Raw genomic sequence first — 25,734 nt, forward strand, 5'->3', positions numbered from 1 at the left:
CTGAGTCACGGGGCTGGATCTGTGAACGGCGCCCGCACCGGGGCCGTGCCGGGCGGTCTGCCTCAGGAGGTAGCAAGTCTTAGCCTTACGGCGGTGGCTGGCATAAGAAGAGTCCGCCGCGAGGCTTAGCCGACATCGGACCTCGGAGAGAGGGAGCGGCGCGGATTGCCTTGGGACGTCGCGTGCTGCCGGTGCGAGGAGCCTTATCGGTACCGGACGTGGAACGGTGCCGGAGGAGCCCACTTGGCCACATACGTTCTGCGGGTGGAAGGTTTTCTGCTATGGAGGAGAATGCGCTGCACCGGACCGGAGCAGCAGCGTAATTCCTCAGCATTCAGCCATGCAGGAGCCACGCCGTGAGGTGGAGGGATCGCAGATCCGGATGACGAAGTCTCCCGTGGTCCTGTGTGATGAGGTCCGGGACACTGGGAGGGGAATTGGAGCGGCTACTGACAGGTCCAGGAGGGTGGTGTACCAGGCTTGCCTGGGCCACGCCGCGCTATTAAGATGAGCTGCGCCTTGTCTCTGCGAACCTTGAGCAAGACCCTGTGTACCAGAGGAAACGGAGGGAAGGCATACAGTAGGCGGTGGCTCCAAGGCAGGAGAAACGCGTCCGTTATCGACCCGGGGGAGAGGCCCTGGAATGAGCAGAACTCCTGGCACTTCCTGTTCGAGCGGGACGCGAAGAGGTCTACGAGGGGAAAGCCCCACCTCTGGAAAATGGAGTAAATGACGTCCGATCTGATCGACCACTCGTGGCAGAGGAAGGACCTGCTCAGCCGATCCGCCAGGGTGTTCCGGACTCCGGGCAGGAAGGATGCTACTAGATCCACCCGGAGGGCTATACAGAAGTCCCATAGTTGAATGGCTTCTTGACACAGGGGAGACGAGCGAGTCCCCCCTGCTGCCTGTTGATGTAGTACATGGCCGTTGTGTTGTCCGTAAATACCGAAACACAACGGCCACGAAGATGCTGCTGGAACGTCTGACAGGCGAGACGAACGGCCCGTAGCTCCCGTATGTTGATGTGAAGGGTGAGCTCGTCGGCAGACCAACGGCCCTGGGTCCGTAAGCGACCTAGGTGGCCCCCCAGCCGAGGGATGACGCATCCGTCGTTAGGGTTAGTGATGGTTGCTGCGGATGAAAGGGCATCCCTGCACAAACCTGAGACTGGTCCAGCCACCAGTCGAGGGAGCGGAGAGGACCGGGAGGGATCGTGAGCAGCACGTCCATGGAGTCCCTGCTCGGACGGAAGACCGAGTGAAGCCACGTCTGAAAGGGCCGCATGCGTAGCCTGGCATATTGGTGACATGGGTGCATGCGGCCATATGCCCCAGCAGAGCGAGGCAGTTGCGAGCTGAGGTCAGACGAGCTGCTTGCAAGTGCCGGACGAGTGAAGTGAGCGCTAGGAAGCGCGCTTGAGGCAAGTAGGCTCTGGCAAGGGAGGAGTCCAGTGTCGCTCCTATGAAGTCCAGTCTCTGCGTCGGATTGAGAGTGGACTTCTCCGCATTGAGGAGGATCCCCAAGACAAAGAGGTCCTTGATTACTGAGACGTGCTGACGGACTTGGGCGTGCGAGGCGCCCTGATGAGCCAGTCGTCCAGGTATGGGAAGACATGTATCTGCTGCTTGCGAAGTGCGCGGCGACGACGGCCATGCATTTTGTGAAGACCCTCGGGGCAGTAGACAGGCCAAAGGGGAGGACAGCAAACTGAAAGTGGTGCTGTCTGACCGTGAACCGAAGGTACTTCCTGTGCGGCGGGAAAATGGCTATGTGGAAGTACGCGTCCTTCATGTCGAGGGCGGCGTACCAGTCTCCAGGATCCAAGGACGGGATAATGGTTCCCAGGGAGACCATGCGGAACTTCAACTTGCGTAGCCACTTGTTGAGTCCCCGCAGATCTAGAATTGGTCGGAGGCCTCCCTTGGATTTGGGAATGAGAAAATAACGGGAGTAATAACCCTTCCCCTCTCGGGCAGCGGAACTTCCTCTACGGCTCCTGCAGTGAGGAGAGATTGCACCTCGTGCCAGAGGATTTGCTCGTGAGAGGGGTCCCTGAAGAGAGACCGGGAAGGGGGCGGAAAGGCGGGGATGAAGCAAACTGGAGGTGGTATCCGTGCTTCACCGTGCGCAGCACCCACTGATCGGAAGTAATCTGCGACCACGCCGGAAGGAAGTAGGAAAGGCGGTTGGAAAAGGGGGAAAAGGATCCTGAAGAGAGTCTGGTACGCCGTCCCCGGGCGTACCTTCAAAAGCTGCTCTTGCCCCTGATGTGGTTTTAGTGGGGCCTTGAGACTGGGCCGCGTGGGGGCCAGACTGGCGTCTTCGCCCCCCCGACCTCGCCTCCTGGTGAAATCCTGCCTGTTTCGAGGCGGGAAGTACGGGCGGCGGGCTTGGGGCCTAAAGGGTCTCCGTTGAGCCACGGGGTGTGCATCCCGAGCGACTTTAAGGTGACCTTGCCGTCTTTCAGGCTTTGAAGGTGAGGGTCTGTCTTATCGGAAAACAAACCCCGGCCCTCAAAGGGTAAGTCCTGCAATGTGGTCTGCAGTACTGGTGGTAAGGTGGAGGCCTGGAGCCAGGAAATCCGTCTCAGCGTAATTCCGGAGGCTACAGTCCTAGCAGCCGAGTCGGCCGCGTCCAGGGCAGCTTGGAGGGAGGTCCTCCTGCCGATCTTTTTGCCCTCCTCCACAAAGGCTGCGAACTCCTGGCGTGAGTCCGGGGCAGCAACTCTGTAAAGCGGCTAACCTCCGACCAGGTGTTAAAGCCGTATCGGCCTAAGAGGGCCTGCTGATTGGCGACTCGGAGCTGTAAGGCGCCTGCTGAATAGACTTTACGGCCTAGAAGGTCCATGCGCCTAGCCTCTTTAGATTTTGGTGCCGCGCCTGTTGGCCATGGCGCTCCCTCTCGTTAACTGATTGGACAACTAACGAGGAGGGGGTGGGTGGACGTACAGGTGTTCATAACCCTTGGAGGGCACCATATATATCTCGCTCCACACCTTTTGCCGTCGGTGGGATGGATGCTGGAGACTGCCACAAGGTATCAGTAGTCGCCTGTATAGTTTTAATGAATGGGAGGGCTATGCGCGTTGGGGCATCGGCAGCCAGAATAGTGACTACCGGATCGTCGACCTCCGCCACTTCCTCCACCGGGAGGTCTATGTTAAGGGCCACCCGCGAAGGAGGTCCTGGTGGGCTCGCAAGTCGATCGGCGGGGGCCCTGAGGAAGAGGAGCCCGCCACGGCCTCATCGGGAGAAGAGGAGGAGGATACGCCCGGGACAAGAGGGTCCTGGGCAGGACTCGTCCCCTGTGGTCCTGCTGTAAAGACTCCGGGGAGTGCAGAGGATGAATGGCATGATCCTCTGCGTCTTCCGGAGGAGGACGGGATATGGTAGCCTCTGGTGCCCGACGTTGTGGAGCAGGTGCAGGGGCCGGAACCAGGGGAGCACCCTGGGCCTGATGGTAAGCCCAGGGTGTCCACATGGCCCATTGCTGCTGCGCGGGATCGTGGGAGCGACTGTCCTGGAAGAGTCCCACGGGGAAGTCAACGTCTCGGTCCCGGCTATAGCTGCTACCTGCCCTGGAGGAAGCAGACTCTTGACCGGACGGCCACGGAGGGGCCGCGAAGGTGGGCACCGACGTGCCAATGGACCTGGCAGACCGGAGTCTTGGGGACCGGTGGCGGTACCGGGAGCCGGACCGGGACCTGCGCCGGCTTGGTGCCGGGAGGAGGTCGACCGGGACCTCGAGCCTCGACGGCGAGATCTGCTCCGGGAATATCGGCCTGCGTGGTGGTGCCGGGAGCTCGACCGGTGCCGCGAATAGCGGGACGGGGAGGGAGCGAGTTGCGGACCGGCGCCGCGCGTGAGGTGCCGAGCGGTGCCGCGGAGGCATTGCCGAGGGCCGAGCGGGAGCGGTGCCGATTGAACGGTGCCGACGGAGAGCGGTGCCGCGATGGAGCGGCGCCGGAGAGCGGTGCCGTGGCCGATTGGAGCGGTGCCGCGATTGGGAACGGTGCCGAACGGTGCCGCGGATTGGGAGCGGTGCTGCGATGGGAGCGGTGCCGCGCAGTGGGAGCGGTGCGACGGTGAACGCCGCGATTGGAGCGGTGCCGTGAAGAGGAGCGGCGAGGAGACCGAGATCTGGAGCGGTTGACCTGAGCAGTGACAGAGGGCGGCCGAGAAAAAGGCGGCTTGCCCTTGGAGAGGGTCAAACGGACTGGCGGTACCGGAGGTACATGAGGTGCCGGCTCCGTGATAGCAATCAGGTCTCGTGCCGCCGAAAATGTCTCCGGTGTGGAAGGCAACGCCAGCTCGACCGCGGCCGGTGCCGGGGAGCTTCTCGGCGCCGGACTCGACGGCCCGCGCGGGGCTGGAGTCAACGGGGCCGGATCTGACGGCGCCGCAACCGGGGCCGGTGCCGGGCGGTCTGCCTCAGGAGCAGTCTTAGCCTTCGGGGCGGCTGCAGGAGGGTCCGCCCGAGGCTTAGCCGACGTCGACCTCGGAGAGAGGGAGCGGCGCGGAGTTGCTTCGGCGTCGCGTGCTGCCGGTGCCGAGGAGCCTTACCGGTACCGGACGTGGACGGTGCCGGAGGGAGCGGTCTCATCCGCTTGCTGGCTCGTACTCGGTGCTGGTGTCAACGCCGCCTCCATGAGGAGCTGTCGGAGTCTAAAGTTCCGCTCCTTCTGGGTACGCGGCTTGAATGCCTTACAAATGGGGCACTTAGACGCTAAGTGCGACTCCCCCAGGCATTTCAGGCAGGAGTCGTGGGGATCTCCTGTCGGCATTGGCCTATTACAGGCTGAACACTGCTTAAATCCCGGTGAGCCAGGCATGGCTTCGGTACCGGGCGCAGGGTAGGGGAAGAGCCCCCCGGCCCCGCGAAACTACTAACAAATACACTAACACTATTACTCAATTATAACTAATCAACTATGTAAACGAAACGATTAACTAACAAAGAAAGCGATAAGCGAGTAGCTAGGGAAGAATGTGGAGGTCAGGCAACTGCACTCCACTGTTCCAACGACCTACACGGGCGGTAAGAAGGAACTGAAGGGTGGCCGGGTCGGCTGGGGTATTTATACGGCGCCGTGGTGGTGCCACTCCAGGGGGCGCCCAGCCGACCCGCCGAGTGTTGCTAGGGTAAAAAGTTTCTCCGACGGCTGTGCACGCGGCGCGCACACACCTAAATGAAATGCATATGAGCAACCCCTCGAAGAACTTTAGAATTACACGAAGTGAAGCAGTCACTTGCTGTAGAGATCTCCCTCAAACTAGCTAGTTATCTAAATAGGTATCTACCTGAATTCTGCCTCCCTAAGATTAGCTGCCACTACAGCCAGAACTTGGGTAAAGACCCAGGGAGCTGCGGGGTAGCCAAAGGGTAAGACTCTGTATTGAGAGTGTGATGTGATAGAGTTTTGTGGTGGAACAATCAAGGCGTCAATGGCATCAAATATATTGTGCATTTGGAGCCCCAGACTGGGAGGCAGTTGAGGGGCAGGTAGAATCACCACTGGTGAAATCTCTGCCTCTCCCTTGGAGTCTCCAGTGATGGGGATAATATTGGGATGGAGACCACTGCCTGTACTCAGGCCATGGTCTCTGCTGCTCTCTCTTCAGAGAGGAGAGAGTCTCAAAGAGTGCAAGGTTGTCCTGGAATCTTTCAGGGTATGGAATGCTTCATTTGTGCCACTATTAAACAGATTATTGCGCTCAAATGAGAGGTCCTCAACTGCTATCTGCCCTCAAGTGGAAGGTTCTCAATTGTTACCTGGACCTCCCTTTGAATTCCAAGTGCCTGATCCCATAAAAGTTCTCCTCATGGTAACTGCAGTGGCTATTGTTCTTCAGGCAAATCCGATCACAGACTAAAGTGAGGCTCTGGCAGTCAGATAGCCCTTGGCCATGAGGAATTTCATCTCATCCTGATGTTTGTTAGATAGTTTGTCTACAACACTGAGAGCTTCTCCCAATTAAAAAAAATTGTATTTGAGAGCAGTACTGGCTAATGAACAGCCCTTTTGGCCAAAAAAGTCAAGGTTTTTAGGGTCCTTTCCATAAGGGGTGGACTCTGGAGTACCCTGATGTTTTTGTCCTCTCTTGGACAGCTTGCACCACCAGAAAGCCAGGAACAGGATGCCAGTAAAAGAATGCAAACCACTAGGCATGGACCTTCTACCTTCCATCAAATCTCTTGGAGCTGGATGGTACGGATGTAAGCATATGCCAAATGGACTTGGCAGGTTCAACTAAGCATCATTTGTAGGCATATTTGGTCTTCCTGATATTCAGAAGTTAATGCTTTTGCTCCTGGATAACCTCTAGAGGAATGTCTACTGTTTCTATCATCCTCATCATCAGCTCTTGAAAGACCTTAAACTGATCCATCGAGGCTGTAGTTGGAGGGTTGATAGCCTCATCCGGGGAAGAAGAGGTGGTGGGTACTACTGCTCAGCAGAGTGGAAGTCATCCCCCCCATTCTCCCTCTAACCTTTTAGTAGCTGTAGCTGGATCTGCTGAGAAGTTTGGGGAGAATGAATCTCCTTCCTGACTGAGAGAGAGATCTGGCTGTTGATACGGAGAAGAATGCTGGTTTCCTGGAATAGGGATTCATATCCCAGGGGGACAAACACGGCCATGACTGGTATGGCTATCATGGGGGAGAGGACAAAGGGGGGATACCCACTGAGATGTTCCCAATGTAACTCTGATCATCTTCTAGCTCCTGTAATAGACTAGTCTCTAGAGTCTCACTATGCCACCCATGGGAGTGATGGGCCATCAGTAGGGAAGAATCTCTGCTATGTTCTGCTGATGAGAAAGAGCAGGAACAAACCTCCTTTAGGGGATGATCTTGTCTGGTGTATCTAATTTACGACATTGGTGCCAATGAGACACCTCTGGAAAGACATGGCAACTGAGGAGATGAGGAGTTAGCAACAATGCCTCAATTTATATTCTAGCAAGGGTGACTCAGGGCCAATGGAAAAGTCACTCAGTACTGTGAACTGCTTCAGTGCTGAGCTGGAGAGCACTGAAGTTTCCAGTGCTGTAGCCTCAGATGTTGGTGGCTGATACTTCTGCAGTCAGTGAACCACTCTCTGCTGAGACTCAATGTACCAAGCTCACTGCCAAGGTTCTGTACTCAGGGAAACTCAGTCGTTAGATTCTGGAGGAACTGATGCCGCCTTAGTCTACAATATCAATATACCAGAACCGACTCAGTTTTATGGCCCTTAAGAGAAGAAGCCCAAAAGAAATGTGGCCCTTGGGTCTCCTGCCTGGCATTGGTGAAGGTAACCTACACCTAGTTTCTTCAGTGGAGAGATGCAAATTCTTGACTCTGGAGTGGCAGACAGACAAGGCATGTGAGAAACAACAGCATGGAGTGGAATCATGGCTCAGCAGGGCACTAGCAATAACAAACTGACCTGCCTGCTGTCGCTTCTCTGATCTCCCAGAGCCTGAGCAAGCTTGTTTAGGCCTCCCTCGCCCTCTGGGTAAGATTTGAGAAGGAATGGCCCGTGGAACAACGTTCCAAAATGTCTCTCTCATTAATAGGCATAGTGATGTCACATAAGGAACAGGTCTTAAACCCTGGTGACTTGTTGTCTGCCATATTCTTAGTATCCCTGAACAGGTGTGCATGTGTTGGGGGCTACCTAGAAGAAAGGAAACATAACTGGCTAAACTATGAAAAAAGGAATATTGTCTCTTTGATTATTTGTTTAAAGCCATCAGGCAAAAGAAACTTAACTAAACTACATTAAACAATACCATTAATTGTAAACCTAAAGATCTAATTTGCACAGTGCCAGGGATGTGAACACTGCAAAGGGCACTGTATCGCAGTCACAGGTGGTAAGAAGGAAGTGAGTGGCAGTTTAGCCTGTTCCACATCTTTTATACCATCAAATTTATTTGGGGGGGAGGAGGAGGGCACGCTGCAGGTGCCGGTGAGAGTCCACTGGACACTGCTAGTTAAAAAGAGTCACGTGCATGTGCACCAACAGTGGAATCTGAATGGACCATCACTCAGGAAAAACAACTGTATTCTAATGGGGCTCCTACTAAATTGTACAAGATCAGCACTGCAAATAACCTTCTTAATTTTTAGAAACATACATTTCAATTATGGCACATAGCAGTTATGCTAGATCAAGAATTAGTTTTTACTGAATGTCTAGCTGGTGTTTCCTTGTTTCCAGCTGATGTTTTCCTAAGCGAGTCAAATCCCTAATCTCAGCTGATATTTCTCTCCTCAACTGAATATAAGTTTAGACTCCCAGCTCCTAGATGCAGTTCCCCTCAAAGCCAAAATTTTATTTTCTTTCATCACTGCTGTTCCTCTTGTTAGCTGCCAATTAAGATCAAGATTTATTACACACAAAAAAGGGTTTTTTCTTAATTAATCTGATAAACATAGGGGCAATATTCTAGAGTCCTATTAACTCCAACTGTATTAGACCACACACAAACCACTGCACTATACTTTCCATATGATGAATTCAATATTCAAGCCCATGTACACTATAGCATACCGTACTTAAGCTCTATGTACCTGAGGAAGTCACTCCCATCTGTGGAATAAGCTGCTCATCCCTGCAGTTCTCACGACCTGGAACTAATCTCTGGTATCTTGATGGATGAGGGTTGCCATCAACATCAACCAAAAATGGGGGAGGCATGAGATGTGGAGCCTGCTGTGTCTGTTCATCTAAGACAAAGTTGTTGGCATCCCGGATAAGAGGTCGATAATCACTGTGAAAGAACATCTGATCTGCTATCTGTAATGAAAGCCAATTTTTGATTAATTACAAGCAACTGATTAAAAATAGAAACATTCAAATAAAAATGTGTGCAGTAAGTATTCAATGTCTTTTCCTAGCAAGTAAGTGACTTGTACTGATGGACACTTCTGTAAAAATGAGGTGGTCACTGAATAGCTACTTTACCTCCTTTCCAGAGGAGTATATAATGCGCTAATGTTTTCCCCATCTAATAGTAATTTTTGTACTGTACTGCACTGGGGAATAAAACCCAGACTTATCCTCTAAAAACACAGTTGCTTGGCAGAAAGCAGCATAAATTGGGTTAAGTAGTTTACAAACTCTGCTATATTGTATATCTGACTACTACAGTTATGTTACTGCATTTTTAGGAGATAAGGGGTAAAATGGAGATAAGCAGGAAATCATTTATATCATTTTAGTATTCATATTAACACCATGTGTTAATACACACAACTAAATTTTAAAAATCTCTATTAGAGCAGATACTTCAAAAAGCCTGTTATAAAAGTAATTAAACAAACACTGATTTAAACCATATTAGAGTTCAGTTTTAATACCAATACGGCACTACTGGGAGCCTGTATAAGCATAAGGAAATATCTAGGATCACCATAATTAACCCACCCTAATTAAAATTACATTAATATAACAAAGTACATTTACAGCAGTGGTGCGCAAACTGTTCCAGCCACGCCCCACCTTACCATTAACGGAATCTGTCTACACTCCCCCTCCATTGCTAAACAGCCACGGCCTCCTCAACAATGGAGCTTGGGCTGAGGCAGAGCTGGGGGAAGAACTGGAGCTAGAGGCAGAACTGGTCTGGGGACAGAGAGGGAATGAGGGCAGAGCTGAGCTGGGAGCAGAACAGGAGGCTCAGTGGAACTGGGGCGAAGCGGGGTTGGGAGTGAGTGGGACAGGGACGGATCTGGCCTGGAGGCAGAACAGAACTGGGAGTTGAATGGGGTTGGGGGAGGAGCAAGGTTGGGAGTGGAGCTGGTCTGGGGGCAAAATGCAGCTGGAAGCATGGTGCTCCCTCCCCACCCTCTGTGGGAGCTGGCTCAGGCTCTGCTGTGTTCCCTCACCCCAAATGTTCCTCCACACCCCGTTAGGGGGATTCCCCCACAGTATGAATTTGCAGTATGAATTTGTCTCCAAATAATATCCATAGCAAGTGATATAAACAAGGATGAACCACAAATGTGATAATCCAAAAATATCTTTTAAAAAGATCAATTTCAATTAATTAGAATTAATCAGGAACCAGCACAATTATGTTAGAAAGCCAGGGTTAAATCTAGAATGAATTTAATTGTAGTATATTAATGTCACCTACTTAAGGTACTAAGCATTTCAATCTATTTTTATTATTAGAGGTATTTCTACTCCTTTTGTTCTAAGCATGGAAACTTGGAGTGACTGCAGCTGAACAGGAGGTAGAAAGCAGCAGCGAGTTATAGAAACATACCATATTGTACGAGTTGGAAAAAAAAAAAAGAAAATGAAGAGGAAGAGAATGGAATCGAACAATACAAATATAAAGGCTTTACTTTGCATGACTGAAAAGATAAAAAGCTTTAAAATCTATGAAATAAATTTGATGTCAATGTTTTTTCCAACAAAAAGTATGCACAAACACTTTTACTTAAACATTGAATGATACTTTGATTTATGCCTTGCACTGTACCTTATCATATTTGCTACTGGAGCCAAAGCCAAAAATCAGAAGGTGCCCGTGAGAGTCTGTGCATGCAAAATGCTGGCCATCAGGAGAGCACTTGCAGTCAAAAACTGCCCCGTGTCCTTGTCCTTCAATCTGAAATACATTAAGGCAAAAATAAACCCCAACAAACAAAAAAACAATAATCAAAAACCAGGGAGACACATCATACTAAACTACAATCTCAACACTGTGATGTTGAAATGCACATAAAACATCCCAAAACAGCACACTGTTAGATGAAAGATACAATAGGTCTTTTACTTTTTAGCCATTTACTTATCAGTAATTTTGCTTTAGTACTCATGAAAGATGCCTGATTAATAGCAGTAGAAACTGACCGACTTTAAACCGCAGAGCAAGCACAATACAGGAAGATACAACAAAACTTTCCCCCTTGATGTCCTGATGATAAATTAAACAAAGAACTGCGCAGTTCAGGGTTTCAGTCACTACACTGATTTTACCTTCTGCCTGTTAAACTTGTCAATCAGCATTAACTGCGATGGTGTTTTTGTGATGTCAACACTTATCCACTAGCATGTGCACTGAATAAATCAACCCATATATTGCCTGCTTCTAAAATTCCTACCCGTGTGTGTGTGTGTGAAGAATTTAGATGTGTGGTCTTAACTCATTTTAAAAAGGAGAACTGCAAAGATTTTAAAAAAGGAATTTTTACCTGATACTCATTTTCTGTTCTCCAGTTCCATTAAGCCAGAACAAATAGGTTTTTTGTTTTCCCCTGAAACCTGTCAATCAAGCAGAGGTGACCAATCACCACGCTGAGTTTTTATGTCTTTAGCACCTCTTCAGATAGTCCCTTTCTACACTCCCCAGTCAAGAACTTTTTGCATTTGTCTTTTAAAGACACAAAAAATTTCTTTCCTTAACCATGGCGGGCCTGGAAACTTACAAAGAATAATTGAATTCAGTCCACACAATAATAATTTGCACTTCCATAGTACTTTCCAACAGAGGCTATCAATGTGTTTTACAAACATTACTGAATTAAGCCTCAAAATTCCTATTAGGTAGGCACTAATATATCCATATTACCAATGAGGAAGCTGAGGTATAGGATTGCATATATCAGTGGCAAAACCTCTTCTTTACTTCCAGTCACTTTAAATCATTAGCTTATACTCCCTCTCATTACAGAGGTTTCAAATAAAAGTGAGGCAAGTTTCTGGATGAGTAAAATTGAACACAGAAAACAATGATATTATTATGTTCTCTGTTTTTGTCATTTGCTATTCCATAATGAAAGGGTTCTTAATAGAAGTATCCTACAGAAAAGACAGAAAATAAAAAACAGATTAGTCCTTCAAGAGAGCCACCCTAACATCAAATTGGCTGAGGAAGGGAGAATTAATTTTAGTGAACGTGTAGATGCAACAAAGCAGTCAGCTCTACTGATTTTTTTTGAGGCGGCTCACCTTTTTGTTCAATGAGGAAGTCATGATTCTGGTAAAGTAGGCAGGTAACTTCTGCACAGAAATAAGCCTTTCAGAGTCCTCCTTAAATACAACTCCAGGGTCCCATTACAGCCTAAACACATTTAAGATTTTTTCTTGTTGGAGAAAGGCAATAACTGGGCAGAATTATTTCCTGGCTCTGGTGAAATTCAGAGGAAATCTTATATTAAGGTTTTCCACTCTAATAGGAAAGATAGTTTGGATGGATTCTTCTCAAGAAACTCCTACAAAAGTTATAGAATAGAATATAATCGCTGAACACATTCTTTTCTGCATGTACCACAAAAAGAACACTGATCCTATCTTGTAGATGCTCAGCTTCTCTAGTGATGAGTATGTACCAGTACTTAGTCTCTAGATGTGGCCAGGTTGGTCTTGAATGAGTTTCCAGGACGGTCTTTGGCTGGCATAATTTATTCAGAATGCGCTGTTTATAAGCCTCTCCCTGCCCCCACAAAGAAAATATAATACTCTGCTTTCTGCATTATTGTGACTAACCTGCATCTAAGTCAGGTTTGGTGAACTGAGTTTGGAGGTTTATAAGAACCATCACTTAATCTGATTGCACCAATTAAATGCGATTTCCTGGGCCATTTGTACGTTACTACAGTCTTGTTTGTACTGTTTGCTACCATCCTAACAAAAGCTGAAGTGAAGGAAAAAGAGATGAAAGAAATGGGGAAGGAAAACATGACTGAAAATAAGCTTTTGCTTGCTAGCCTGGATATCATCTGTAATATTTAGGAAAGCTGCAGTTCTTCTCAGAGATTAACAGATCCACAGAGGAGAGACCTCAGGCTTGGATGTGATGTTTTAATGGCAAGATATTCAAATACTATTTTTTGACGATGTGGCACATCTTCTCAGCTAGTCACTTTAGTTAATATTAAGTTTTTCAAGCACAGCATTAGCTTTATCTTGAGCCAGCTAAGCACTATTATGGCTGCCATTAGAAGAGTCTTGCTCATCATGATCCCTTGTCTGTTTCTATAAGGAACAAAGGTATGTCTGTCTTTATCCACTTACACAGTGGATTGAGGAGAAACTTCTTGAAACTTAAAACCATGATAAGTAGGACCATTCCGCTCTGGACTGATGAAAAATACAGTTTTTCTTTGAGTCATTCTGCACTTCAAAACCTGCATCCAAAGTCACAACTGCCCAGTGTGATCCTAGACTGCAGAATCCAGGAAAAATTTAGTTACTGTGCATCTACCACAAAAGTTACTCCAACATGAGAAGGAAAGAAAACCTTGCTTTCTAAAGTCCCAGTATAAATCCAAGTATCCAGATAACAACTGGCATAAGATCCCACAAAGCTTGGTCCACAGGAACCACTTCAGATAAGACATAAATAAGAAGCATACAGAATCTCCCTGAGCTGTCCCAAATGGATTCTGATTTTTTGCAACCTTTCTTCTTAAAAGGACTCTAATCCCTATGCCTAATTAACAAACGGCATTGAATAGGAGCGATGATGCTGGAGAAACTGCAGAATTTATCAGATTACACTGGATATACTAGAGTGCAACATTAAAAGTCTGGTAGTCATGTTGAGACGATTGTTAAAAGAACAGAGTTTTTGCAAAAAAAAAAAGGCAAAGCTGCTTGGTATACCTCCAGTTTTATGGATGACATATTCTGAAGATAGACAGAGCAACACAATATTATAAGAGGATGAAAGGATGCATCTGTGCTCTTTACCTCTCTCTATTTTCTGTACAGTGATACAGCAGTGTCCGGTTGCTGCTAAGGATAAGGAAAGATTGGAAACCACAACAGATTCCTTAATGGAGAACGAGAGTGAAGAAATTCTCAAGTACAACTGGCAGCCTCTGCTTGATTGACAACTTCCAGGAAGAAACCCATTTAATTTGAATTAGTGGATGTTAGTAGACAAAGTAGATTCTTCTAAGCAAAATAATGGTCAGACAATTCTTAAATACTTAAATTATCATTTTTAAACAAAGTATTTCTTTTTCATTGGAATTCATCCACGAGAAAATGACCCAGCAGAACCAGCTTTAGTAGAACCACTTTTATCATGTTCCATAAAGGAGAATATCTTCAAGTCAATTCTCAATCTTTTGTTTTGAATGGTGTAACAAGAAAAAGGAAGAGGGAGAAAAGATCCATCCAGAAACCCTGATTCTGCAACTGCATCAGTGCAGGTAGAACCTTACTCCTGTGTAGAGCCCCACTGACTTCATGGGGGTTCTCTGTGGGAGCAGGGGCCCACCCATGTAGTTCCAGTTGCATGATCGGGGACAACACCTGCAAATGTAACTGAAAATTTTTCTGAAATGTAACTACCATGCAGAGATCAAGAAGGCCAAATTCAAGCATTAAAGTTTTTCATAAGATCCTTAGTTTGGCCACATTTTATATATTTCCAGTTGCTGTTTATGCTGTTAATGTCAAATATATATCTAACGTGTTCAACCAAGATCACGAAGTTTTGAGAAAATGTTTGAATTTCTTCACTGTTTAAATTCTTAACCTTATATAGGGGTGTGTGTGCAAAAAATTTATCTGACTCTAAATTAAAAAAAAAAGGGGGAAGAGGAGTCAAGGACATGGAGAATGATACAAACGGAAATGTAAAACTGCATTAAAATCAAACAACCTGTGAAAGTAAATGACGCCTGATAAAGTGCACATTTCCTCTAGGTGCTTGTGCATGCATTTAGGGGCACTAAACAGAGATATTTAAGTTGAGCACTCCTAATTACCTCCATTCAAAATACAAGACCAAAGGGACCTCCTATGAAACAGAAAGGATTTTATTAATTTAAAAAAACATTTAAAAAAATGTATAAAAGGGCACTGTTAACAATCACGCTGTCTGGAATTTTTCCATCCTATTGTTAGAATTATAGTACATAACTGATCATGTATTTTTTCCAGTTTGTTTTCTTTTTGTACACAGGCATTTTTTCCCGCTATAGAAAACCTCATCATACTCCTGATTATGTGTATTTTTAACTGAACAAAAGGGGAGATAAATGCCCTTAATAAAAACTACACAAAGATTTTAGACCTTCAAAAATTCATAGGGATTCCCAGAAACAGGAGTAGTATTTTCATCATTTCTTGTTTTTTTCTCACACACTATGTATTATATTGACAGTGTCCCTTTGATCACTGGAGTGTGGCTAATGTGACAGTCTGAACTTGTTTTAAATATAAAATACCACCTTCTCAAAATATTGTATATAATTTCTTCAAATTTTTAAATTCATGTACAAATTTGAGTACAAAAGTTTAGCTTTGTTCACCGCTGATTTGATCCATATACTTCTCACTGAAGTACAGATAAATTTAAAACTTTCTATTAGCAAATAAAAACTTGTTTCCAGATACTAAATATTTAAACTGTCTTACATACCAATTGTTTATTATAGCAAGATGTATTAAGGTACAACAGATCCTAGAATATTTATTGAAATAATTTTATATTAAGTGATATCTATTTTTATTTCAAACAAACTAACATTACACACATACCAGTCCATAATTCCATATGTTATTGCATTTTCCCTAAAATAGATTACTTATGCTCTATTTACTTTTATAAATACTTTCATGGAGATGGCATAAATCTCTAAAATGATGCTACATGTGTAAGGTTGTAGAAAAAGGCATAATATATTTTTATTTTATAAATAGCATGTGAGCACACAAAGGCTATCATAATGATAATATATATGGGAAATACTGAAGGTTTTGTGTTCACTCTTCACTATTCTAAGTAACATTTTAAAAAATGTATGACTAAAGTTAGGCTCCTAAAGCCAGCTTTAAATACTTACATATTTGGCCTGATTTTCAAAAATGCTGCGTACTGGGCAATTACATTGACTTCAAGAGTCCAACACCTTCAAGAATAATGTCACATGTGTAATGGCCTAAATATGAATATAGGAACCAAATTTTGCACACCCACCTTTGAAAATCTTAGCCTGCATTTTGACTTTGACTGTTTGGCCTGGGAACCTTGACATTAATTTAATATCATTTTTCTATGGAATTAGATGTAAAGTAGTACTTCGCATTAATGTGTTTACAAAAACTAGCAAGCATTCAGCTAATTAAACAGCTGGCTTAAAATGTTTTTCCACACTAACTTTCATATAATGAATAAAAATCAAAATTGAAAAGAAAGCTGTATTTATTTTATTCAGCACATCTTTTGAAAATTCTTGTGGTGATATGCATTTCCCACCATCCATAAACTGTCAGCTGTATTTTAAATTAAAATCTTTGATTAAAATATTCATTCATTTTTAAAATACATATCACTGAATTATCTGCTGTTGGCACCTATTTTTCTGAAAAGTCAAGCCTTATTGGTTTAAGATGTCAACACAGTTGACAATATTTGCCTGAACTAGAGAGAGGCATAAAACAAATCTAGAATGGAGCAGTTTTCCAGAGAACATTAATATCTGCTTGCCATCCAATCAGTGTTCTCCAGTCTCACTTTAATATGTACTCATTTTATTAAAAACGCCCCTCAAAACAGTGTCAGATCTGTTTTTTTTATTTGCTTCTCCTGGGCATGGAACGTATTTCACCACTTTTGAGTCTGGTAACAGAATTTATCCTGGAAAAAGCAAACTAAGAACCAAAAGAATTAATAATTTTTCTTTACTACGCCACATTCATAAAAGCGGAAGTCTAACCTTTTTGAAGGCCACCCATGAAAGAAGATAAATTAAAATAAGTATCTGCACAACCAATTTCTGTCAATTACATAACAAAAATTTAATTATATTTTTTACTCCACAGACATATTATAACAAATACTCTGTCCATTAGCATTTTGGAAAGGAAATAAGTTGGAGTCAATATCACTGCCCTCTTCACTACACCAGACCCTTTCACTGCCTTTACTTAATCTGTACTTTAGAAGGAACTATTCATTATGCGCTCAGACTCTATTCTCACAGAAGAGTGAAAATGCATGCTGAGGAACCTTTTACCTTTTCCAGAAGAGGGGCTGTCATGTTATTGATTTGAACTGGGACTATATAGAACACGGTGGCAATCAAAGTCCTGTAGTGGCACCAAATCTTGTATAAAGGGGGTCAAATGAGGTGTCTAAGACAAGGTTATGGTTTGCTGGTTATGATTATGCTGTCTATATGTGTGTATCAATTTTGTAGTTGAAGTTATGAATGTTGGCTCTATACTGTCTGTATTTCAAACTTATGCTATACTTATGGGAGACATCCCAGACAAGTTGGTGTTAGCTCTGCCTAGCCTGCTTGATGGCCCATTAAGGACCATCAGCTATACAACTGACCCATTGAGAGAAAGCAGATATGCCTTGTAACTCAGCAAAGTTTGCAGTAACTTGCCCATGATACTCCAGACTCCATTTTGCTGTAATTTTCCACAGTAAGAACAAAGAGGTGTTCTTATACCTGGAAAAGACTATAAAAGGCTGATGCCTCATCTCCATCATCTTCTATCCTGCTTCTTAGCTCTGGAGGGACTTTGCTACAAACTGAAGCTCTACACAAAGGACTGATGACCTATCCCAGCTGGGGATGTATTCCAGAGACTTGATTTGAACCTGCAGTTTATTCTATCCCCGCTGCAAGTCTGAACTAAGAACTTTGCCATTACTATATGTAATTGATTCCATTTAACCAATTCTAGCTCTCATCTGTATCTTTTTTCCTTTTATGAATAAATCTTTAGATTTTAGGTTCCAAAGGATTGGCAACAGTATGATTTGTGGGTAAGATGTGATTTGTATATTGACCTGGGTCTGGGGCTTGGTCCTTCAGGATCAGGAGAACCTCTTTTTTCTTTTACAGGGGTATTGGTTTTCATAACCATTTGTCCCCATGATGAATGGCACCAGTGGTGATACTGGGAAACCGGAGTGTCTACGGGAATTGGTTATGTGACTTGTGGTTAGCCAGTGAGGGTGAAACCAAAGTCCTCTTGGTCTGGCTGGTTTGGTTTGCCTTAGAGGTGGAAAAACCCCAGCCTTGGGCTCTGACTGCCCTGTTTTAAGCCATTTGTCCTGAACTGAAACTCTCAGTTGAGTTCCGCCAGAACCAGCATCGTTACAGGGGCCTCCTACTGCAGTAAATCTTTCCTTTACTCTCACATGGTACTTAAGGAATATCCAGATAGCACTACCACAGCAATACAGTAACATTTGTCTAAACCTTTTATTTGAGTGTCCTAACTTTACCTGCATGAAATATAGTTACTGTCATTAGAATATAACTTTAAAAAGGAGATTTGGAATATATTATAAAATACTGCAGTCCTCTCTTGTAAAAGAAGAACAGTGACTGGGGAAAGAGGGTATTTTAGCTATCATGTGTGGCTAAACGTTGTGTGAATAAACTACTGCCACTTTTTATTTCCTTTAATTTTCTGACTGATTTTCAGTTATGTTTAGGAGTCAAAAATCTTTAATACAGCTGTGTTAGTTTAATTTTACATTTCAGCTAAACAAATATTGCTGCATCAAAATTGAGCCCGCAGTTAAAAAGATGCCAGTCTACAATTAGTATTAGCCTCTTTGCAGTATTTGGAAAGATAGTAGAAATGAAGTGATTAAACACTCAGTACTGTGCAAAAGCAGTAACAACATATGTTGATGCCAATAGTGACAACACTAACAGACATATTTCAGCACATAAAGATTTTCTATGGAAATCTTTATGCTCCTGCAAAGTTGGATTCCTGTATGAGGAGGTTACAATTTCTGCAGCAAATTCCTTGTTCTAGCATTTATAATCACTGAAAGGCAAAAATAAGATGCTCACAAGCATCACTAGCAAAGGCAACTATGTTTGTAAATTCTGCAAGTTTAACAGCTCAAATGTAAAGACTTTTGAAGTTCCTCGGGACCAAGAGCTCCAGATTTTCTTTTTTCCTCAGAATAAACCAGAAAACTAGAATTGAAAGTTACATTCATGTAACTTTAATAGCAATTGCAGGACTTGATCTTGCAATTTAATGCAAAGTACAGAAGAAGCCAATGGGGCTCCATGAGGATGGAGAGGTCTGAGTCAGTACGAATCTCATTTACAGGATTGGGCCCTTATAACACTTAAATGCAAGGATGAAAACATTAAGATGTACAGAGTAAAATTAACTCAGTCATGTTACAAGCATTTTGTATTTTCTATTACTTTTCTTTATAAATTAATCTACAAATATATTAATGTTTATGCCATTAAACTTAGACTTAAAAAATACAGGACTGATATTTGCCTTTTGATATATAGAACCAAACATGCAGCATTATTTGATTTATGCAATGTGTCCTATGAAACAATGCTTATTTATATATTTTTTCCTAAGTCTTATAAGAAATAAAATCATATTATAGAATACAGAATGTGCAATAGGGCTGAATTTTAATCTTACTGTAAGAAGCATAAATTTAACTTATCACCATTTACAATTGGACCTCAGTTACATCAATGTAACTTTTGTAGTTTTGTTTGACTTCATCTGCAACTGCATACATAAGGAATTTACCGAGAGATCTAATGATCATAGATTTGTTTTCTTTTTATCTATCAGACTAGCCATACCCTTAAGTAAGAGGGTTTAACCTCTTTCAGCGTATGCACAAAATATCAAAAGCGTGTCCCTCTTCTTGATACAACACTAGCTCACGTTCATCTTCAAGGTTTCATCATCAGAAGCTAGCCTAATTGCTCTATTTAGGACATATGCAGTTCGCTGGGAGATTGCCCAAATAGTGGATACAATCACTGTTTACTCAAATTATAAACCACAGAAATAACAGGAGTACTTGTGGCACCTTAGAGACTAACAGATTTATTTCAGCATGAGGTGCCACAAGTACTCCTGTTCTTTTTGTGGATACAGACTAACACGGCTGCTACTCTGAAACCACAGAAAGTGGTTACAAACAATTTCTTGGATACTTATGTATGTATTTTCATAGGCCCTAGAAAATTAAAGAAGTTACTTACTCTACAGTAACTGAGGTTCTTCGAAATATTGTTGTCAGTGTGGATCCTACTATAGATGCATAGGCACCTCACGCATGCAAGATCAGCGTCTTCTGAATCTGTCAGGGCTGCCCAGGCACTTTGTGCTTCCTCTTGCCCCTCTATGATGACATAAAAGGGATGGCAGCTGTGATCCTCTATCAGTTTCCTCACAATTCAAAGCCCTTGGTAGCTAAGGATGCCAAAAAGCAGGAATGAGAGGGTGAGTGGTGGGATCCACACTGATTACCACATGTCAAAGAACTTCAATTACTGGAGGGTAAAAGTTCTTTTTTCAAGTATGTGTCAGCGCTGATCTCATTCCAGATGACTATCAAGCAGCGTCCGTTCTGGAGAGTGGGAAAGAGGAGCATCAGCTATCTGAGCAGAAGAGATTAAAAGTACAACTCCCCCAAACTTGGCACACAAACTCTCCTAAACCAACTGCCATGTCAAAGGTGTAATGTTTAACTAACGTAAGTGTGTTGGCTCCAGGCTGTAGCTTTACAGAGGCCATTGAGGAATCTGGACACCATCGGATGTGAAAAGACCAAATATGACTCTAGTGGAGCCTAGCTCACTGAAATAGCTGCAAGGTAAATCTTGAGAGAACTAAGAGCCAACCCATAATGCTGGATTGCCCATAAGGAGAGCCATTTCCATTTGGAGGAACAGCTAGATCATCCTCGGAGACAGTTTCCTGTTTTGAATGAAGATTTCTTAAATCTGTTGAGAACATTTTCCGACAGTAGCTTTCAGCCATCCACCATTCAAGCTGTTAAGTGCAATGTCTGAGTCTGGCTGCAATATCTGACCAAGATATTAAGTCCAACCACAGCAGGAGATGGATGGGAGATTGAATGGACATGTGCAATAGGTCTCAGAATCAGAAATGTCTCAACTAGTAGGGAGTTTTGTCAATGTGGCCTTGTCCCATCTGATTTTGGAGATCACTCCAGGGAGCAGGAGAATCAGAAGAAAGGCATATAGGAGGCCTGGAGACCACTGCAGCAGGAAGGAGTCTGGAAAGGAACTCAGATACACACACATACACACACCCCCACTGGAGAAAAGTTCAGGAACTTGGTGTTGTCCTCTGTAGCAAACAGATCTATTGGGAGAGTCCCCCACTAGCAAAATATCAGCTCCATGACAGATGTCTGCAGCACCACTTGTGGGTGGTTACAATGCACTTGCTTAAGAAGTTTGTCAGGTTGTTGCTGGTTCCTAGACGGTGTAGAGACAGTGGAGTTACCCCATGGTGATGACATCAGGTCCACAGCTTTGATGGTTTCCTGACAGAGAGGATGACCAAGCACGTCCTTGCTTGTTTATATAGTGCACTGTGCACTTATAGATCTGCATTGTGGAGTCCTGCAGGACGGGCATTTATGCTATACAAGTCAGGACTCATGTTATGAGAAGGACTCCCAGATGGCCCTGAGCCCCAAGATGTTCATATGCAGTTTCAGATCATCCTGGAACCAGATTGTCTGCATCTACAAATGGTTCAGGTGGGCAGTCCCAATCTGTCCCTAAGGCATCTGCGATGAGCATCACCAATGGGGAGAGGAGCAAGAAAGTGGTCTTGTATTCTCCTGGTCCAGCCACTGAGCTTTTGCAGGTCCTGGGGCAGGACCGTGACTTGGCCACATAATGCTTGGACAGGGAGTACACTGTCCTCAGCCATGGTCAGTAAGGACTGCAGGTGATGTCTGGCAAGAAGCAGTTATGTGGGAGTTTCAATAGAAAGGGAGTCACCCTGTCCCAGGTTAAAAAATCATACTTGGTCAGTAGTATGGCAATATACCACTCACAGTTGTAAGGAGGCAGAGGAGTAAACATTTTTCCCAAATAGTTTTAGCCCTTTGGGATCATTGCCTTTAGAGCTACTCTCACTGGATTTAATTTTTTTCTGTACTGCCATCACAAGTAAGGAGCCCAAACTGTGGTACATGAAAAGTACTCCAATCCTGTTTGAGGGACTTAATACTGCTTCTCTACCTGTTTCTGCCTCTCTTTGATTTTGACTCCTGGCTCTCTCTTCCTCACTTCATAAACTCCCATTCTCATCACCAGTGAGTTCAACTTTCATGCTGATGAGCCATGCAACCCCTTCACTGCTCGTTTCCTCACTCATACCTCTTCACTCAACCTGCAGCCCTGGTTCAACTCTTCCACTTATGAGAAGGCCCATTCAATTTCATCTCCACCAAGCTCTGTGATCTCTCTGACCGCTGTTGCTGAAATCCCCCTCTCTGACCATCACCTAATTCCCTTCAACATTACCCATCAACACCTCCTTCACCCATCACTCAGACTTTCCATGACTTCCAGTCCATCAGCACTGATTACTTCTTGCCTTATTACTGACTCACTCCTCAAATCTCCCCTTTTCCCGCTTCTCTTTCCGTACAGGAGCTCACAGATTTCTTCCAAGAAAAAAGTGACACAATACAATGTGACCTTTCCCCTTCCCACCAGCAACTCTCTCTGCCTTTTCCCCTGTCACAAATGCAGAAGTGTCTCAGCTACTCTTCTCATCTAACCTTTTCAATTGCTCCAGTGCTCTCATCCCAACCCATCTCCTGATCTTAATTGGATCCACTCTCATCCCATCCCGTATTCTTCTCCCTAACCTCTTACACTCTCTTCTGGCTCTTTCCCCTCACAAAAAAAAACATGTTTTAGTCTCTCCCATCTTAAAATACCCACATTTGACACTATTTACTACTCCACTACTTTCCCACCTCTCTCCTTCCTTTGAACATGATGTCTACAATCACTATTTGGAGTTCCAGTATCAACCTAGACCCTCTCTAGTACTTCTGTCCTTTGCACTCCACCCAAACCACCCTCGCCAAAGTTTCTAATAATCTCCCCTGCTTAACCGAAGCTCAGAACCAGTAACTCCATCCTCATTTTCTTGATCTGTCAGCCTCCGTCAACACAGTTGTCTATGCTTTTCTTCTTTAAATCTTGTCTTCTGTGACTATTCACTCCTGGTTCTTCTCCTGTCTCTCTAATCACTTCTTCAGTGTGTCCTGAGAATCCACTTCATCCCTCCTCCAACTTTCTGTGGGAGTTCCACTGAGCTTACTCCTCAGTCCTCTTCTCGTCTGCCTCTACACCTTATCTCTGGGTAATTTCATCCACAAATATCATCTCTATGCTGAAAACCTGCAGATCTACCTTTCTACTTCTGATCTGTCTCCTCCTGTCCAAATTAAAATCTCAGCCTGTTTTTCTCCAACTTCTCATTGTGGCTCAAATCAAGTTTAACACAGCTAAGACAGAGCTCTTAATGATGACCCCAACATAAGAATGGCCATACTGGGTCAGACCAATGATCCATCTAGCCCAGTATCCTTTCTTCCGAACAGTTGACGGGGCCAGGTATTTCCAGAGGAAATTAATAGAATAGGGCAATTTTTGAGTAATCCACCCCATCATCCAGTCCCAGTTTCTGGCAGTCAGAAGCTTAGGGACACCCATAACATGACACTGTATCCCTGACTATCGTGGCTAATAGCCATTGGTGGATCTATCCTCTATGAACTTACCTAATTCTTTTTTGTACCCAGTTGTAGTTTTGGCCTTCACGACATCCCCTGGCAATGAGTTCCACAGGACAACTGTATTGTGTGAAGTACTTCCCTATGTTTTTTTTAAACCTGCTGTCTATTAATTTTATTTGGTGACCCCCTAGTTCTCATGTTATGAGAAGGAGTAAATAATACTTCCTTATTTACTTTGTCCACATCAGTCATGATTTTATAGATCTCAATCATATCCCCCCCCCTTAGTTGCCTCCTTTCCAACCTGAAGTCCCAGCCTTATTAATCTCTTTTCATAAGGAAGCCATTACATACCCCTAATGTTTTTTTTGCCCTTTTCAGAACCTTTTCCAATTCCAATACATCTTTTTTTGAGATGGGGCGACCATATCTGCATGCAGTATTCAAAGTGTGGGCGTACCATGGATTTATACATTAGTATTATGATATTTTCTGTCTTATTATCTATCCCTTTCCTAATGGTTCCTAACACTGTTAGTCTTTTGCCTGCTGCTGCATATACTGACTGATTGGTTTCAGAAAACTATCCATGATGACTCAAAAATCTCTTTCTTGTGTGGTAATAACTAATTTGGACACCATCATTTTGTATGTAAAGCTGGGATTATGTTTTCCAACGTGCAATACTTTGCATTTATCAACACTGAATTTCATTTGCCATTTTGTTGCCCAGTCATCCAGTTTTGTGAGATCTCTTTGTAATTCTTCACGGTCATCTTTGGATTTAACTATCCTGAGTAATTTTTTATCATCTGCAAACTTTTTCATCTCAGATTTTTCCAGATTATTTATGAATATGTTGAACAGCACTGGTCCCATTACATATCCCTGGTTAACTCTACTATTTACCTCTCTCCATTCCAAAAACTAAACATATATTCCGAACCTTTGTTTCCTGTCTTTATCCAGTTACTGATCCACGAGAGGACCTTCCCTCTTATCCCATGACAGTTTACACTGCTTAAGAGCATTTGGTGAGAGACCTTGTCAAAGGCTTTCTGAAAGTCCAAGTACACTATATGCATTGGATAACCCTTTTCCACGAGCTTGTTTTCCCCCTTAAAGAATTCTAATAGATTGGTCAGGCACAATTTCCCTTTACAAAGCCATGTTGACTCTTCCCCAACAAATCATGTTAATTTATATGTCTGATAATTCTGTTCTTTACTATAGTTACTGTAATTTCAATTAATTTGCCGGGTACTGAAGTTAGCCTTACTGGCCTGTAATCGCAAGGATCACCTCTGGAGCCTTTTTTAAAAATTGGTTTAATTAGTTATCCTCCAGTCATCTGGTACAGACGCCGATTTAACCAATAGGTTACGTGCCACACTTAGTAGTTCCGCAATTTCATATCTTAGTTCCTTCAGAATTTCTAGGTGAATACCATCTGGTCCTGGTGACTAACTACTGTTTAATGTATCTATTTGTTACAAATCCTTCTCCGCTGACACCTCAATCTGGTACAGTTCCTCAGATTTGTCACCTAAAAGGAATGGCTAAGGTATGGGAATCTCCATCACATCTTCTGAAGACCAATGCAAGCCCTCCCACTACCTCTTTTTTCACTCACTGTGGATAATCATTCTGCCTGTCATTCAGATCTATAGCCTACTTTGACCTCTCTCCAGGTCGTCACATGCAGGTTATGCCTCTTATCTTGCAGATTCTTTCTGCATAAGATGTCTAAGAAAGGGCATGTCCTGTCCATCTACAAAGCTAAAAAACTTTTGTTTAGGCTCTCATCATCTCACATTTTGATTATTGCAACATCTTTCTCTCTGACCCTGACAAATGCAATCTTGTCCTTATCATAGGCATTCAGAATGCCACTGCAAAGATCATTTTCCTAGCTGGTAGCTTTGACCATGTTAACCCCTCTTTGCATACCTCTGGTGGTTCCTCCCTCTCTACTGCATCAAATTTTTCTTTATTTTCAAGGCCCTCCGCAGGCTATCCTGAACCCATCTCTCATTCACTATTAAGATATCGAATCCCACATTTGGCTAGTAATGCCAACTTCCAATCGCCCACTCATTAAAGAATCAAACAAGCAGCTTCCATTTTCCCCCATGCTGCACCTCACATCTGGGGAAAATTCCCCATAAATATCAACAAAACTCATGAGCCTCCTTCAAAACCCTCTTTAAAACTCTCCTTT

At 44.1% G+C, this 25,734-nt stretch overlaps 1 protein-coding gene across 4 annotated transcripts in view; it reads right to left on the bottom strand.

Annotated features, from left to right (window-relative positions):
- PHIP (PHIP subunit of CUL4-Ring ligase complex) overlaps positions 1–25,734 on the bottom strand; it is a 341,415-nt gene that overhangs the window by 141,027 nt on the left and 174,654 nt on the right. For all 4 annotated transcript variants that reach the window (XM_032794919.1, XM_032794918.2, XM_032794916.2 and 1 more), the window contains 2 exons: positions 10,485–10,613; positions 8,566–8,791 (listed from right to left, as the gene is read on the bottom strand). In XM_032794919.1, the coding sequence (XP_032650810.1) occupies positions 8,566–8,791; positions 10,485–10,613 (355 nt within the window). The remainder of the gene's footprint in view (positions 1–8,565; positions 8,792–10,484; positions 10,614–25,734) is intronic.

Source organism: Chelonoidis abingdonii, chromosome 3 (assembly GCF_003597395.2).
Source record: "Chelonoidis abingdonii isolate Lonesome George chromosome 3, CheloAbing_2.0, whole genome shotgun sequence".
In the NCBI taxonomy this organism is placed as follows: Eukaryota; Metazoa; Chordata; order Testudines; family Testudinidae; genus Chelonoidis; species Chelonoidis abingdonii.